Source organism: Ambystoma mexicanum, chromosome 10, assembly GCF_040938575.1.
Source record: "Ambystoma mexicanum isolate Mex_15411 chromosome 10, UKY_AmexF1_1, whole genome shotgun sequence".
Taxonomy (NCBI): domain Eukaryota; kingdom Metazoa; phylum Chordata; class Amphibia; order Caudata; family Ambystomatidae; genus Ambystoma; species Ambystoma mexicanum.
In genome coordinates this window covers 290,122,608-290,141,390 of record NC_090932.1, presented here as the reverse complement: position 1 = coordinate 290,141,390, position 18,783 = coordinate 290,122,608, and the positions used below count along the sequence as shown (strand labels likewise).

General features: G+C 45.4%; 1 protein-coding gene across 3 annotated transcripts in view; it reads right to left on the bottom strand.

Annotated features, from left to right (window-relative positions):
* The window catches only part of UGGT1 (UDP-glucose glycoprotein glucosyltransferase 1), a 2,047,742-nt gene that overhangs the window by 1,862,702 nt on the left and 166,257 nt on the right, over positions 1-18,783 (bottom strand). For all 3 annotated transcript variants that reach the window (XM_069617855.1, XM_069617854.1, XM_069617856.1), the window contains exon 4: positions 13,666-13,796. In XM_069617855.1, coding sequence (XP_069473956.1) covers positions 13,666-13,796 — 131 coding nt within the window. The remainder of the gene's footprint in view (positions 1-13,665; positions 13,797-18,783) is intronic.

The window sequence follows — 18,783 nt, the reverse complement described above, 5'->3', positions numbered from 1 at the left end:
GCCCACCCCATGGTCACACGCTCAAGGAGTAAAAATACTTCCGCCATCTAAGCCCAAACCCCCCGCCCATTGACCCCCAAGTATAGTTATAACTGAACTGAAAGACATTTCCTCACAAATACACATGTAAACACGTGAATGTTCTCTTTTTCTCTCGCACATACAGGAACTGCGTATTATTGTATTGTTAAGAAAATAGCTTACTAACAAGTTCACTGCCCAGGTGTAGATGGTACTCCCAGACGATAACTACCCAGAAGAATTGTCACACCAATTTGTATACGAAATAAAAAGGCCAACGTACCTAAAAAGGAGAAGGGTGCGTGTCTACTACACAGCATTCCTCTTGGCCATAGAATATTCCATGCCCCACCTCCGCCCATACTTGCCGATCCTAAGAGACAGATCACTTAGAGTAGCGTGGGAACAGCTCTTCGCCTGGGCACTGAATGACTATTTGATAGGGAGAGCTTAAAGGAAACAAAACACTAACATTTAATAACAAGCATTTTGAGAATTTTCAGGCAGGCAACTTTAACGTCGCAAGAATACGCTGCCAGGACTGCAGCAAGGTAAGAGCAAAATGCCGGTGAGATTAGCATATGTAATAAAAGTAATAGGGATTTTGATGATCACCGGGTTCTTGGCTGCTTCTGTATGGCAGTACAGCTATGCTATTAATTTTATTGCTGCACCTAAACCTAATATACCCCCGTCCCCTGCTGCAACAGGTGTTACGTCAGGTGATAGTAGTAACCTTGCACCCAAGCAAAATAGAGTTAAACGCAGCACATACTCAGACAATAAAGGTATTGATAATTTTATACAAGATTCAGCACACGTCACAAACAACATATGGTACCAACACATGACCCGCATTGGTAAGCAGACAACTGAGGACAGCTGCTACGTTTGCTCATTAATACCATACGCCATGAGTGCTTCACGAACATTTGTTGCCACAGAAATTGATGAAAAGACAGCACAATGCATAATATACTTGGCACTGTTCCAAACGAAAGGAAGATTTCAAGGGACGGTAGTGCACATGACATGGAAAACACGAGACTCATATCCATATGAAAACAACTTCCTCAAGACCTATTTGAGTTACCACAAGAGCAGTTTACATGCTGAAGCATTCAGATACATAACAAGTGGCCCTGCAAAAGGAGAAACAAAGAAAGTAACACTGCAGTATCTACCATGTGATTGGTACGCCACCGAAGTTCTGGGTAAACAAGGATGTTGGGAGAGGCCGCTGGTGACGATAACAGGAAAGGTGTATCTGGACAACAGCTGGGAGATAGGAGTGATTGGTAGCAACATGGTAACAAAGGAAACTATCTCAACTATCGAGGCCCACAATCACCGATGTTGGACGACGTGGATCAAGTATGTACCAATGCTCACGTGGGTAGAAACAGATGAAGACCCAATAACAATACTACCGCTGACTGCGCCCAAGGTATGCTACCAGCATAAAGGAGAGGTGGACGTAGGATATAACACCAATTGTGCAAGTGTGACAGAGTTACCTGAGGGGGGAGCAGGAACAGCAGTAATAATGGACCATTATTGGGCCTGTGGAGAAAAGGCATACCATACACTGCCCCCCCTGTGGAATGGTGTGTGCACAATGGTGCACGTCAATGTACCATCACTAGTGGTACCCAAGAAGCATGTCAATGTGGCGAACTTTCCCAAAATGTATGAAGGGGACAAGAGAAAAAAGAGATCTGCACCACTTCAGGAGGAGCAAGGGAACAGAACCAACAACAATGATACTGTCCTAAATAGAAGAAAAAGACAAGGAGAGCCACTGACAGGAAATTACCTGTGGGGAAGGTCGGAAACGGAACTAACCTCCATACCGCCAGAACACAGACTATTCAGCAGAGCAGCAATGTTCTTCTCCTCAATAATACACCCGGGACTGCAGGCTTACGCAAACGCGAAATGGCTCGAAATAACTAGATGGGAACTAATGATGACCATCAATTCTACAGTAAATGGGTTTAACGCAATAAAAGAGGAGCTGCGAGCTATAAGAATGGTAGCACCCCAGAACAGATATGTATTGGACCTTCTCACAGCAATGGAAGGAGGAGTTTGTGCAAAGATAGGACAATCATGCTGCACGTTCATACCTGCCAACGATGCTGATAATGGTACACTGACTGAAGCAGTTTCACAATTGGCCCAGATGCACTCCAAAATGATGGATGAAAGTAACGGTGTAAACAAGGATAAGAGCTGGTTTTCAATATTATGGTCATGGATGCCATCCTGGCTGTCAGATGGACTGAAAATAATAGTGGGTTGTACTATTTTGGCTGGAGCTACGCTGATCATAATTAGATTTTGGAAGGCCCGGAAGGCACGCACCACTGACGAGTTGCTCGAAATGGTGGGAATGCACCCCCTGATGCCAGCAGATGACGGCCAACATACAGGTGTGATAATACAGGAGAGGGAGAAGCTGCGCACCCAAATCATCACCAACCATCTAGACCCACCATCAGTGAAGATCGAGAACCCAAGACACCCCAGGAGTTACATAGGGAAATGGGTATACTGTACTCCTGGAGGAACCTGTGAATATATGTATTGGTCATTTGAAGATCATGTAAACCATTATGGACATCTAGGAGGAATAACTAAGATATGGCGAGTAAGAGGAGATAACGAGAAGGATATGTTTGTGGTCGACAAGTCGACCAGAGGGGGGACTGAAGTGGGAGAATGGAAGACCAGGCTCCCGTCCTTCACCTCTCGCGCTTGGCCTAGAGGGTCACGACCCAGACACCCGCCACGAGAAGAGTTTGTCCATTTACCAGATGACCAAATACCCTGGTATAGGAACATACGGATGTGTCCATCTGCCTGCCCAACAGCCCGCACTGGCCATGCCGACACCTGCGGCACGGACCAACTAGACTAAAACCTACACGTCGTTAGAGATGCCATGACGACCTAGACAACGGGAAGCACATCTGTACAAATATACACATTGGACATTCCCACACCGATCTACACGAAGAATATACTCAGTGCTATGACGTAGGCGACAGGCATATTCACGGACGTGCATCTTTTATTATTTTTACATAGGCTTTCAGAATGCAGAAACGCAAGACACGTCATGAACTCATCTACAAAGCTTGCTCACGCTTCTCCTGAAACCAGTTATCACCATAAGAAATATAACGAAGACACGATACTGGTCATGGAACTATATGCTACTATAACTTAAAGCACCTATGCACCAAACGGACCACTTATGCACCAGGCCCGAGTAGGCCTCAAACAAGAGCTCCCGTGGACATTAACAAAGCAAGAGTCTGGTTGCTGATCTTGCAGAAGGGGCCCGGTGAAACAACCAGCCAAGGTCGCGATGTTGCAAACCCACATTCCAAGAACAAAGCATCAAAGGCACGATGTTGCAACCTCGCACTCCGCGCACCAACGTTAAGGTCACACCTGCAAATTAAACCAGACACACAGTGGAAAAGCAATATTAATTGTGCAGAATTCTGCCTCAAACACGGTCCCTCCCCACGTGACCAAGTCGAACCTGACGAGATGCCAAACCCAGGAGAGAAAAGGCGTCTGGATCCCTCGTTACGAGACACAGGCAGATACACTTGAAAGGCTCAATGGACATCTGCGACAGTGGGAGCGGTCAGCCTTCCAACTATGAATAAATCCTCACATTGTCTGCACGTACCCATAGTGAAACATTGTTGCAATCGCAGGTACACCGAGAGCTGGGAACAACAGTGGTCCCAGGCTGGGAAGCTCACGGGTGCACCAATCAGAACATGGGGCTCTTATCTTTGACGTCAGTAATATTAACCAATCCTCAGGAGTCTTCATGTAACAATTTTCATGTATCTAATTGTAGGGACAACCCAGATATATCACCTGACTACCCTTTGTCCACTAACATTGTCCTCTATATGTGTGCTATACTAACCCTACCACTCGAGCAACCAATTAAGAGTGGCGATAGGTTTTTTGTTAACTTTCTGAAGTGACGCAAATAGCGCGTCATAATGCAGTAAAAAGGGCCTGCGAGCCCCACGATTGTGTGTGTGTCAGGACGGACGCGTACGCTCCTTGACCCATCCCTGCCGTTTTGTCTAATAAACAGCAGAGTCACCTTGCTCCTTGTGTGTGTCTCATACTCTGTCTCAACTGGGATACACGGGAGGTGTTGGGGCCTTCCTGCCTGGAGGTCTGCGGACGGCCCGGCCGACCCCGGCAGAATTTCCCCCCGACAACTGCTTTACCAAAAGCAAGACCTTTAGAGTGGGAAGCATCCAGATTGTAGAATTTAGAAAATGTGTGCAGCGAAGACCAAGTCGCGGCTTCACAAATAGATTTGATGGGAACACCTCTTTGAAGGGCTGTCGAAGAGGCTATGCCTTGGGTTGAATGGGCCCTCAAACCTTCTGGTGGATCTTTGCCCACCAATCTGTAGCATTCTGAAATGCAAAGCACAATCCAACGTGATAGGGTTTGTTTTGACACAACTTCCTTCCACTGTAGCCAATGAAAAGTTGATCGTCCACTCTAAGCTTGGAGCGCCTAGAAATGTAAAAGCTTAGAGCTCTTCTCGGGTCCAGCCTGTGCAATCTTTCCTCCTCCTTGCTGGGATGAGGTGGAGGATAGAACGCGGGCAGAATGATCTTTTGATTCAAATGGAAATCAGACACAAGTTTAGGTAAGAATGAGGGTTTAACCCTCAATACAACCCTGTCCGTGTGGAACACAGTATAGGGTGGCCCAGAAGACAGTGCCTGCAACTCGCTCACTCTACGTGCAGATGTTAAAGCAATCAAGAAAACGGTTTTCAACATTAGTAATCTTAATGGACATGTGTGCAAAGGTTCAAAAGGGCACACATCAAAAACTTTAGTACCAGATTAAGGTCCCAAACCGGGACTTGGAAAGAAGGAGGAAAGACATTGGTGAGTCCTTTTAAGAATTGTATTACCAAAGGAATTTTAAAATAGGAACATTCTTTTGAAGAGCGCTTGAAAATAGAAAGTGCTGCAAGATGACCTTTAATGGTCCCAACATTGAGACCTCTATGTGTCAATGATAAGAGGAAGGATAACACTTCTGGGATAGAACACAGAAAAGGATCAACATTCTTTTCCCTGCACCAGTGCCAAAACTTCTTCCAGCGGCAATGGTACAAAGATTTTGTTGCTGGCCGCCTTGCCGAAAGCAACACCTCCATGACGTCATCTGGAAGGTCCCAATCCTTGTATCTAAGCCTTTCAGATACCAAGCATGAAGGTTGAGAGTCCTGACCCTTGGATGGAGAGCCTGGCCCTCCTATTGTGAGAGAAGGTCCTCTCTCTGAGGGAGACCTAACAGAGGGCAGATGGACATATCTAGAAGGTCCGGGTACCACGTTCTCCTGGTCCAATCCGGGGCAATTAGGATCATGTGGTTTCCGAACCGTCTTAACCTCCTGATGACTTGAGGAATGACGGGGATCGGATGGAACCCGTATAGCAGTGGGAAGTTCCACTCTACCACGAACGCGTCCTCTAGGGCTCCTCTCGTGGTAAATTCCCTTGAGCAATACCTTTCGCACTTCGGTTGATTCCGGTCACAAACGGGTCTACTTGAGGGGTTCCCCAAAGGGCGAAGATCTCCAGTAGGACTTCCTCGGCCAGTTCCCACTCGTGGGACACAGTATTCTGCCTGCTCAGAGCTTCCGCCGTCATATTCTCCTCCCCGGCTAGATGAACTGCCGGTAAGGAGATTCCTTCCTGAATTGCCCAATACCAGAGCCGCATTGCCTCTCTGCACAGAGGTAGTGACCCTACACCTCTTTTGTTTAGGTAATGCATGGCCACTCTGTTGTCCGTCATTATCAGGAAATTTTTTCCCCTGACAGATGGCAGAAAAGCTTTCACCGCTAGTCCGATTGCTCTCAGCTCCAAAAGGTTGTAGTTTAGACTCTGATGGAGACCCAACGACCGCTGATTGTCAGATCGTTGGCATGAGCTTCCCCGCCGTCATTTGTCCTGAGAATTGGGACCATTGAGTCTTTAGAGCCCATTGAAGGGATCTCATCCTCAGGCGTGCTTTTGGCACTAGGAAAATGCAGGATGCCATGAGGCCAAGCAACCGAAAGAAGTCGTAGGCCTGGAGATTTTGGGCATTTGAAATTTGGAAACCATTTGAAGAATGTCTTGAGCCCTCGACTTGGGAGGCGTGCTCTTTCCCAAGGATGTGTCTAATACAACCCCTATGTACTGGAGCTGTTGGGAAGGTGACATTTGTGACTTATTGAAATTGAGGGAGAAGCCCAGTCTGTGGAGGAAGTTGAAGGTGACTTTCAGATGATTCAGGGCTTGCTCGTCAGAACGCGCCCTGATCAACCAAATGTCCACGTAGGGGTAGACGTGAATCGCCCCTCTCCTGAGGTTCGCCACCACCACTACCATCAACTTGGTGAAGACCCTCGGGGTGGAGGTCAACCCGAATTTTATGACTCGAAACTGATTGTGCGAGTCACCAACCGCGAACCTCAGGTATTTTCTGTGCTTGAGATGGATTGGCACATGAAAATAAGCATCCTGAAGGTCCAATGACACCAACCTATCCTGAAGTTCAAGGGCCAGAAGGATCTGAGAAAGAGTAGCCATCTTGAAATTGTCCTTCCCGAGTAGCTTGTTCAAGCCTCTTAAGTCCAAGATGGGTCTCCGTCCTTTTTGGGAATCAAAAAATTTGGGGAGTACCATCCCTTGTTCTTCTCCGCTACAGGCACTGGTTCTATAGCACCTTTCTCTAGCAGGGTTAAGACTTCCTGCTGTAGGAGCGGGTCTGGAAACTTCAAAGAGTGCCTCACCGGTGGATTGCTTTGAGGTTGCGTTAGAAAAAGAAGGCAGTAAACCTTGGGCTATTATTACTAGAGCCCAAACATCTGAAGTAATGGCTCTGCATTCTTGCAGATGCTGGGACAGCGTGCCTCCCACAGGTATCTTGTGATGCAAGTCCTCAAAGTGGTTTTGTGGCAGTTGCAGATGGTAAAGACGCTGCTGCTGGGGCTGGCTTAGCTCGTTTCCCTCGTCCACCACAAGTGGTTTTTCTCTGGCCTCTTTGACTGGCCATTCCTCTCGCCTTTCCATAGGAGCAGTAATAACGATAGGACCGTCCCCTCCAAGATTGTCCTGATGCACGAAAAGGCTGAGGTTGCCTAATAGCAGCTCCTAAACATTTGGCAGCCGTTTTTGAGGTCTGCAACCTCTCAAGGCTCTGGTCAGCCTAGTTGCCGAAAAGGTGAGACCTGTCAAAAGGCATGCTGAAAAGACGGTTTTGCAGGTCTGGTGCGAAACCAGACTTTCGCAACCACGCAAATCTGCGTATCACTGTGCTAGTGGCCCTGCTCACACTATCTGCAGTGTCCAATACAGACTAAAGGGATTCCTGCATGGCCTCCTTTCCATCTCTAACGATGGCTAGGAATCCTTCCCTTTCTTCCCCTTCTAGTATGTGCTCCGCCGCCATTGCAATGCACATCCACAGATTGTATGAAATGTTTGCCAAGGCGCATGTGGAGTTGGCTGATTTTAATGCCATACTCCCAGCTGAAAATACCTTGTGTGCCCAACCATCCACACGCTTGTTGTCCCTTTCTGGAGGGATGGAAGGGTATGCCACCTTATTTGATTTAGCTGCGGCTGGCTGGACCACCAGACTCTCGGACAGATAGCCGGCGTCGCTACTGGAAGGCGGTATTTTGACGTGAGGGACTTACTCACAGGAGGAATTGAGTCCGGGGTCTCCCCATTTTTGTCCACCCTATTTTGTAAGGCTACATACATGGAAGGGTAAAAATCGGATCTTCGGTGAGGCCATGATCCAATATGTCAGTCAGGTCATCCTGGATGAACCGGGTTGGTGGTCTAGCCCATCCTAAATAATCCACCACCTTTGTCATCTGTTGTCTGTATGAGGGACTGGCATGTTCCCCTGGTTCTGGTCTGCCAAATTCTGTTTCAGGTGATGTGTCAACTCCACTTGCGTTATGCAAAGTTTCCACTAAATCCCTCATTCTGCTTGCCTCAGAAATTAAGACATTCTGGGACATTAGGGGTGCCATAATCTAGGCCAAAAGGAACAACCTCCTCCTCAGAGCTTTCTTGTTCTTCAAAATTGAAGACAAGGATTTAAAATATTCTTTCCTTGGCAGAGGTTTATACATTTTTTCTGGAGGAGCTGTTACAATAGAGGCTGAAGGCTTTGTAGTCTTTACAGCTTTTTCTTTTGCTGCTATTTTGGCAGTTTCCGGAGGAACTGGAGCCTTTGAAACTTTTGGCACGAAGGCTTCGGGGTCGACGTCAACACAGGCATCGATGGCGTCGACAAAATAACAGTCGTCGACCCAGCTGGCTTCAAGGGCGTCGAGACGATCTTCAAAGGCTCGTCCTCGAGGTGTGTCGGGTTCCGGACGGCGTCGATGACCTTGAGCGGTCGACTCGAGCGATCTTTATCACTCGGGGTCCTGGAAGGTTCCCGATCTTTTCTGCTTCGGTCACCCGGCTCGAGGGCGGGCAAGTATCGGAACGGTAACACTCTCGGCCGCCTTCCGAGGAAGGCGTAGACCAAGACATAGCCTTTTCAAAAACCTCCATCATTTTAACTCTAAATGCTTCCCATTCTTCAGAGGAAGAATGTTTTGTGGGGCATTTCATTTTCTTGGGGGATACGTCAGAAGACGAGGTGGGAGGGGACCGGTGGTGTCTCTTTTTAGACTTTTTCGTTGAAGACAAAGAGTGGTGGGAACCACTTCGGGACCTAGACCTAGGTTTTTGCCTTTCGCATCGAGGAGATTTCGCCTCATGGGTTCTCAACTTTTCGGTCGGGTTTTCAACCTACCTGTAGCTTTCCCTTCCTCTCTTGCAAGGCCTTGCCTGTCATAGCCTGACACTTGGTACAGGCCTCCATGTCGTGGTTTTCACCGAGGCACCACAGACATTCTCGGTGCGGATCCGTGATCATCATTTTGGAACCTGCGTGTGCTACTTTTATACCCGATGATGTCACCCTCGACGGAGGCCTCCGAGGGACCTCGACGCACGGTGCCCTCGGCGAGAGAAATTTCCAAAGCAGCCAAAGCTGGACGAATACATCTAAGATGAGGAATATGTTGGAGGACACAATCCATTCGAAACATTGTTTATATTTAATTAAGACAATTAAGACAATCAGTGGCATTTCAAAATTAAGCATGCAATGAAGCATGCCATGAGGGAGGAAAGGGAACCAATCTGCTCCACGAAGGATATTAGCAAAAATGTGCAGTGACATCTCAAAGCAGCTTTGTGTATGCCCAAGGCATGGTAGAAATAATAAAATGCTAACTGGACAATTAAGCTTCAGAAGAAACTGTAAAACCGTGAAGAACAGGTCAAGTATTTTTTTTTTAATTAAGAATATGCACCATCTAAATGTACTAACAAAATGTACAGAAACGTCTCAAAAGAAAGAAGCATAATGGAGATAAAATGTGATTAATTCTGGATAACTGAGTGGCGCCACTAGCCAACCCCATCTTTTTCTCTCAATGTGTTATTTTATTTCTGTTTCAATTTATGCATTTTGTTATATTCGTTTTTTTGTACACAGAGTTCTGAGGAGCACTTTGCAGAGGTAAACAGGTGTTGGCGCCAAACACAATTACTCTTCATATAACAAACAGAAAGTTGATTGATAACATCTCTAATAATACATGAACCAAATAACTGCTAAACACACATTCTTTGGTTTCTTATCAAGATTTCTAATTTTAAAAAAACAATCTACAAAACAAAACTAGATAAAAACTTGGCAACAATTCAGCAGTAGCTCAAAGTGCTAAAAGTTGCATATACATGTTCTGTCCAAGATGTTCACTTGGTTCAGGGGGTACCCTCATATGCTTCTTAGAAACATCATAGGCAGACTAAACCATCTCCAAGCAACATTTGTAGAAGTGTAATGAAAATGTACTAAAAACTGGCCACATTAGCCAAAATCCCACCTACTGCGGAGGCTGATATTAGTGTCTAGATCAGAGCATTTTCTCTTGGACATTAGCTTGGTCCAATGAATAACAAACAAATCAGAATTATGCTGGCAAGGGTTAGCATTAGGCATAATGCATGATGGGATACCTTTAATCTCCATATAACTAGATGTACTCCCACTCAATATTGTTACACTTGCTGGTATAGTACAACACTTATTAAGCGCACATCATCACCTCGCATTGAGGCATCATGACACTGAAGAAGTGGGTACAGAGTGACCTTAAAAAGGTAGCAACAGAGACCCATTCCCCTACGCCCTCAGCCCTCATATTCTTGGTGGAAACAGGAAGGTTTTTACTTTATGGCGAAAGTGCACCAAGTTCTCAATCCCCCGTAGTTCAATCAGGAGTGAGTTGCACAGGAGGGCAGCTTTAATGGCAAACTAGTGGCCTACCCATTTTACCCATCTAAATTTGGGAACAACGTGATTGGTGGATGCTGAATGCAGGCATCTGCCAGGCACACTGTCCACTTCGTCTTGCTCTTTTCTGCATACCACCCACCACTCCATTCAAAAGGGGGAGTAGGGGTTAGTTAGTACTCTCCATCATTATTTTACTACTGCCCCTGCTTTCCCTACTCTTCCACTTTTTTCATCATTTGAGTATCACTATACCTCTTTCTTGAAGCCCCATCCTTTGGCCTTCCTTCTGATCTACCGCCTTCATGGTCCCATTAGCCCTTTCTGTGATGACCTCAACGCCCTTCTCTCTGCTCTTATTCCTTCCTCTACCTCTTTTATCCTCCTGGGTGATTTTAATCTTCATCTTTCTTCTACTCCTTCTTCTGCCTCCTATTCTCAATTCAGACCACCTCTTGCCCTATCACTACATCCCATTCCCACACCTCTAACTCTCATCTTGACCTTATTTTCTCTACTCCTTTCTATCTGTACTTCCCCTCTCAGATTGCTTTTGCATCTCTCCGGTGAGGACGCTGCCTTGTCTTTCTCTCGCCTTATCTTCTGCCCCTGACTCGCATTATCCTGCTTCTCCTTTTTCTCCCACTGAAACCTCCTCGACCATAGCTCACACCTCAGCTTTGCACTCTGCGGCGTACCCATTGGCAAGCGTCGCTGGCTGAAGTCTCACTCCAATTCTGACTGCTCTAGTCACTCTCCATTTGGCACTGCTCGTCTTTCTGCTAAGCAATCTTATTATTCAGATCTTCTCAACTCCATTCCTCCCAGCCCTGTCGCCTCTTTGAAATATTGACTCGTATTCTTTCTTTCTCTGACTTTTTCCGATATTACGCTTGCATTGTCCCACTCGGCCACTGACCTGGCCTAATACTGTTCCTCTAAGCTTGCTGTCTTGCGCTCCGCTATTACTCCATCTTCTAGTTCTGTCTCTTCAACCCCATCTCATTTGGCTTGTATGTCCTCATTTCGTCAACCAGACACTGCCCTTCTGCCCACAGCCCATCCCACTTCAACCCCCTTCTGATCCGATTCCTTCCTCTTACATCTCTAAAGTCTATCCTCCTCTATTGCCTCATCTTACTGCTCTGTTTAATGTCTATCTCTTAGCTTTATATTTTTCTTCTTTGTTTAAACATACCACTAGTCTTCCTATACTTAAAGAAATCTTCACTTGACCCTTCTCTCCGCTCCAATTTCCAGCTTATATCACTTCTCCCTTATCTTTCAAAATTCCTGAACGTTTTGTCTATTCTCAAGTCTCTTCCTTTATTACCCCCAACTCTATCATTTCTAGCATTCAATCTGGCTTCAGCCCTTGCTACTCCACAGAGAAAGCCCTGCTCTCAGTCTATGGGCCTCATTACGACTTTGGAGGTAGCCATGCCGCTATTTGCGGCATGGCTGCCTCCAAAATCGGGTCCGGGTTCCCTGAATGGTGAATTACCGGGCCATTACAAGTTCGGAGGGACCGGTTATTCCTCCTTCAGGGAACCCGGGCCCGGACCTTCCCCATTCCCATTTGAGCCCCCATAGGGCTCAATGGGAATGGGTGCAGGAGCTAACAACGGGCCGATTACGACCGGCCCGTTGTTAGCTCCCTGGTCCCCTCGAGGGACCCGCTCTAGACATCTGGTAAAACCAGACATCCAGAGCGTGTCCCACGAGGGGACCTCGTAATATTGCGGAATGGGTTTAACGGGTCCGCCACCATTAGCGGCACCCTTTAACCCATTCCGCAATACTTATAATGAGGCCCTATGACTCTTTCCTTTCTGCAAGCTATGTGAAACACACATCCCCCTCTTGATCCTTCTCAATTTGTCAGCTGCCTTCGATACAGTCGACCACTCTCTTGTTTCCTCCCTCTCCTTTCTGGTTTTCTGGGGCTCTTCTGAACCGGTTCCAGTCCTACTTGTCCAATCATACTTACTCAGTTTCTAGGGCTGGCAAATATCTCACCACCAGTGTTCTCAAAGGCTCAGTGCTGGGCCCTTTTTCCTCCCTTTACACCTCCCCTGCCATGTCTATAATTTCATACTTTGGTCTGCCCCATCATCTCTATGCTGAAGACACTTCGCTTTTTCTATCCTTTTCTGCCTTCACTTGCTCCATTTACCTTGACCTCATGCCTCAGGCCATCCAATCATGGATGGCTGACCACCATCACATTCTTAATCCTTCTGAGACCGAGGTTCTTTTCTTGGTTTAACCATACCTCATCCGCTGTCTTCTGCTTCAGTTTCCTTTCCTCCTTCACTCCCTATTTTTCTATCCACCTGTAATCTCGTCATCCACTTGGATTCCTCTCTTTCCTTTACTGTGTGCATATCTCTCTCGCTATTGCAGGGTTCATATTTTTAATATTCGTAAAGGGACATTTTTTCACATTTCATGCTTCCAAGTTGCTAATTTCCTCTCATCTTTTCTCGTCTCTTCTACTATTCCTGTCTTTGCTTTGGACTTTGTGGCTCACATCTAAGAGCTTTAAAGTTCATCTATAACTCATCTATCCATCTCCTGTTTCTCTTTCCCCTTGCGACTCCATTTCTTCAGCTCCCTTCCCTTTGATGGTTACCTTTTCATTCTAGTCCAAGTTTAATTTTCTCTGCCTTGTCTAGAAGTCTCTTCCCAATATGGCCCAGTTATCTCTCTTCCTTGCTCATTATATTCTCACTCCTGCTCTCTTCGCTCCCAGTCTCAATTCCCTTTATCAGTTCTCCAGCCACACTGTGCCCAATCCCGCTTTCGTTTCCCCTCTCTTGGCCACACTACACTGAAACACGCTCCCACTTTCTCCAAGTTACCTTTTTTCCTATACTCTTTTTTTGCTTTGACCTTAAAGACCTTCTACTCTCCCCCTAACATTTGACTATCATGTCATTTTAGCACTTCATTTGTACCGTTCAGTAAATATTTGTGTACAGCGCTTTGGCATAAAGCGCTCTATAAATCCAAATAAAATACAAATACTTAATAGTGTATTTGTTTATTACATAAAAAGGAAATTCAACATTGCTCAGTGTCCGCAGATACTGCATTTCCCAGTAAAATATCAAAGCCAGCAATCAAACATTGCACCCAATGGAATGACCATTTCCTTTACCAGCAATGGAAAATTCACAGCAGGCTGAATGTCAGACTTACCTGTTGGAATGTCTGCACAGTAGCAGAGTAGGAACGCAGGGACAGGGAGAACTTTAACAAGTTCTGTTGCAAAGGGAACAGGTGCTGACTGGCTCGCTTTACAATGAGATGGTAGTTGGTGAAGTCAGTACCTAAATAAAGTAAGAGTATGTAAGGTTAAATATGGGTGGAAGAACTACAGATAAGCTACTTCAAACAAGCATATGGATGCATGCCTGGTTTGACTTTAATCTTCATACAAAACCAATTTATTCACTCATGATGGGTTGCTACAGTTTCATAAATACTTACCAGTTTTTTAAATTAGTGATTTTTTCATGGTAGAAAGGAATGAAGCTAAACGCTAAGCACACTGTCTAATGCAGCCACTTGTCTGCCATTTTTGCTGCATTTAAGTTTATATTCGGTCATCTATATTTTTAAAAGGCAACAAGCCGACCTAGTTCCTAAAACTCTACTTGGCTAGTTATAGCTCCAAAAGTCCTCAGGAGATACACCTCTGATGAAAGGCAGAGTGAGAGTAGGTTGCACCCTGGCTCAGCACTATGGCTACAAAATCATGGAAGCACCATATACAACACATACACTAGGTCCTTCCTTGCGTGAGAACTATAATTCTGACCCGACAAAGACAAGAGAAGGACTAGACAGTGCCCATTGGCACCACAAGATGAAACTCATGACTGGGATTCGATCTGGTCTTGAACAAGGGGAATTAACTGAGTGAGGCCCTCACTTTGTTCTAATTTTATTTGAAGCAAAAAAAAAAAAAACAGTACTGCGGTTGTAGGTGGTAAGAGTGGTGCAGACCGCCCTGTACTGCAGCTCTGTGCCCTGATCCTAGGTTCCATCAAACTAGTTTGTGCATGGCTGGCTTCTCAGTCAGGCTTAAAGAGAACATTTCCAAAACCTTCTATAAAGTTATGCACTGCCCACAATGAATGTCATGTTTTCTATCACCTTAACTAAGTCTGGTGAATCCTAAAAGAAAAATGTAATGAGTTTGTATTGATTTTATTGCTCCCCTACAATTTTTGAACATTATCAAATTCATTTGAGATCCATTCAGACTTGAGGAACGTGGGAGTCCAATATTAAATTGGCATATTAATTTAATCAACATGCTGGACAGATCTTCTGGCCATTTTTTAGCGACATTTTGGTCTGTGCTATTAGGTGTCTCTTGCGACATCTATAAACTGAAACTATTGCATTAGAGTACAGATAAGGAGGAATGGCATAGGAGGAAGGACACAACCTGTAGGTGTTCTTGGTTTATTTGCCGACACATTGACTGCCCATAGCCATGCTAATCCGTATGGCCATTCCCACCCAGTTCTTGGCCCTCCTGACCCAAACACCTCCTCATGGGAACTCTGAGCTCGCTTTAATCAAGCGTCACCATCAAAATTTGCAATCAAAGTGCCTGCCAGTGTTTTTTCAAAGCAGTCTTCTGAGATTATGTAATGACTCCTATGGAGTCATTACTGATTCCCCAGTAGGGAATCTCCTCCCATGTGGCCAGAGAACGGCAGCTGCTTCCAGAGCCTGGGGGTGATACTATGAGGGAGGATCATGTGGGAGGCTATGGTTGCTGGGGGAATGTAGCGACCCCATCAGGGGAGGTGCAGTATTCTTCCCCTTCTAAATAAGAGGATCTTATAATTCCCAAGTTCTTGTTGTCACTATACAAAGCCCTTCCGTTGGATGACCCAGAGTCCCCTTCCTCCAAATCACTCTAGACAAAATATAATTCATACCCCATCCACACAGGACACATACCAAACACCTCCTGTTTCTAATGCTTTTCTAAGTGAAAGTCCTAAACAATATCACTTTAGGAAACCTAGAAATTCTATTAACTCCACTCACATAATGCCTCAAGTACCGAGACAAAGAAGAGGAAGAAGAAGTTAATGTAGATGGAATGAAACACAAAAGCTGAACATACAGACTGGTTGTTTTGAAAAGGTATGAGTGCGCAGGACAGTTAAAAATGGTGTGTGTACTCAAGAAAGCAGAAAAGCATGAGAAGGAGGGAGTATGGGAAAAATACTGTGCTGCCAAGAGCAGGCACTTAGAGGCAGCAACTCGCAGCTACATACCAGCTTGGCGCAAGGGGTACACCGTGGGAGCACCGTCCGATAACTGACAGCAACAGCAGGGCTACCGGGGAGAGTCATGCCGAGAAGGAGCAGGCTTGCCAGCAGGTGAATGCAGAGCTGCCGGGAGAGTTGAAGGAAGGTCTGCAGTGCGAGGGAGGTCGTCCCAGAGAGGCAGCTTCACCGAAGCAACGTGCTACGGGCCGGGGATGCTGCAAGACAACAGTGAGTCTGCCCAGAGCCATTGTGAACTCTGGGGCGTACAGACAGGCACGTAAGCAAATAAGAATATTTGAACACCGACCAAATGAACTGCAAAGACAGAACTTGAACAAGTCTCCATGTATGAGCTGTCAATGTGGGGAAAATTGGATCGAGTGTTACCACCAAGCAAACAAATACCAATGAAGGCAGGACTTGAACAAGTCCTCTTGAATGAGATATCAATGAGGGGAAAAGTTGGAACAAGCAGTATCTCAAGCCAATGACATGGAAGCACAGTGAAGTAATACAACTGTGTTTTATCAAAGGACAGTGAAACAAAGAAGAAGTCCCGATGAAAAGTACATCAGGCAGTAAACATTTGGGGGGCGAGATACCTGGCAGAGAAGTATACCAGGGGATCTTCAAGACCCCAGAAAGGAATTCCTGGCAGGGGAGTATACCAGGCAATCCATTCAAAGTACATGAAAGCATGAGACATTGTGAGAAGATATCTGGCAGAAGAGTACGCCAGGGATCTGAGAGGTTAATGAAAGTAAGTCCTGGCAATCAAAACACCTGGCATTTTGAAGTTAAATCAAATCTTTGAAGTGGTGGGAAGATACCTGGCAGGAGAGTATACCAGGAGAGCTGAAGAACCTACTAAGAATTCAAGGCACAGGAGTATACCAGGAGATCTACTAAAGGTGCAGAAAGAGACTTACTTACTTTGCAAGCCACATGGTAGAAACAAATACCAGAGACTCTAGGAAGGACTTGGAAAATATCTGGGTGGATAGCTATACCAGGCATTTGAAGTTGTAAAGTAAAACAAAGACCTTTTCATATTTAGACCAAAATACCTGGCAGAGGGGTATATCCAGAGACCTGAAGAGCTCATAGGAGGATACCTGGTGGACAAGCACATCAGGTGATAGAACAAGATACCAAATATGTTAACAAAATAACGTTATTTAGAACACCTCATCTGAACAAGATCCTTTTTGTGAACTTAGTGCAAAGAAACCCTGAAAGAGCTAAAGGGTACAAGACATACTACTTGCACATGAACCTTCTGAACCTGGTACAAAGAACCCAAACAAAGGGTTGCTTGAAAGAAACACTTTTTGCCATCCTGTCTGGATGTCCAGGGGAAGGGAATCCTCCTCTGGATCCAAAAATGTCTCCTTGGAAAAGACAATTTTCTGTTGCATGCATCTACTTGCTTTGATTCACTTTTTGCCAAATAGGAGCCAGAGATATTTCCCCGCACCCTTAGTTTTTAATTTCTAGTGTGAGGGCTAGATTAGTATGTGTTGGACACAAGGGCAGTTTTAAGTTTGACGACTGACACAGACTGACCTTCAGTTTTAGTTTCATAGGTAGGGAAACTCTTTAGGATAGGGACAGAGAGGCCTTTATCCAACCCTTTTTTTTAATAAGAGGTCTGTTAATGAGAATATTAAAACTTTATGTCTGCCTCTCATTTCTGACTCCTTCCAGAGACTAATGACTTAATTGGAGTTGTAAACCTGCTACTGATGTAATCAAATGTCTTAACCAGGCCTGCCTTCAACCACTCTATTTATAAGCACTGGACATGTCTTTCACTGAAGTCCTGTTAAAAACAAGCACTGGAAAATCCAACAGTTTTGGATTGTGCATAGGTATTAGGCATTTGCCAGGCACTGCTATTAGACGCCAAGGTACTTGCACCATTTTCCACCTGCTACGATCAATGGCCAGTTAATACCACAACAGCTGTACTATGTCAGGGATTCGCCATTCATCAGCTGGTGCTTGCTCAATCCTCATCAGTGTTACTGAAATGGTCTCATAATTGTGCTAGTACCTCTAATGTATCCATACCTCTCAGACGGTCATGTTACCAGCTGCAACTGGGAAAAGGAAAACTTTACCAAACCCTGCAAATATGGTTTCTTAAACAAAAAGGCATCTTGCAAATCTACTGATAAGGGTTTACAGAACAGCACCTGCATGGGCTCTGAAAGAAGAGATCCTTCAAGCACAATCAAATATTTGTGCAGAAATGTCAAATAATCACGCATATCGTGATCAGTCAACAGATTCCGATTGCAAAAATAGAACTTATTTCTGAAGGCGTTGGTAGTTCTTCTCTTGTGAACATACTGGTTGGGATGCAAAGGGTTTAACAAGGACTGTCAGATTTGTGGCAAAGGGAAAACAAACTCCTGTCAGTCATCTATGGATGTTAGGTAGTGGCACACACTTGCACTCTTACTCTTAAATCTGTACATCAATAGTCTGAGTGAAAAGGTTATAAATATCCATTCCTGATAAGTGATGTGTAGAGGAGTGACATCTGCCTTTGTTGCTTTAAGCAGACAAAGCACTCCCCACTACAACAGCAGGGCAAGGATTACAAAAAATAACCAGGTGTACTCATTTTATAGAGGAAATATATTACGATGTATGTTAATTCCAAAGTTATGCAATTTAGCCAATGTAAACTCAATTGCCATAAGTCCAAGTTATCCAAAGGATGTGTGTTAAAATGGCCGCCAGTGCTTAGGGACGTGCGGCCCTGAGCTCCGATCCGGACAAAGGAGAAAGCAAGCCAGGCTTCACTATTGGAGCGGGCCGGGCACAAGAGAAGGACCACCAACATAAGCGCAGTAAAGGAGAGACCCTCTGTGGATAGTGCTCCCCTCCCCCTCTATGTACTTTGCTGCCTGTGTTGGCATGAGAAAACTGGGCAGAGCCCGAAAATGCCGTGGGGAAGGGATCCAATCGAGGACACAAACCATACACAGAGGGTCTAAAAGCATGCAGC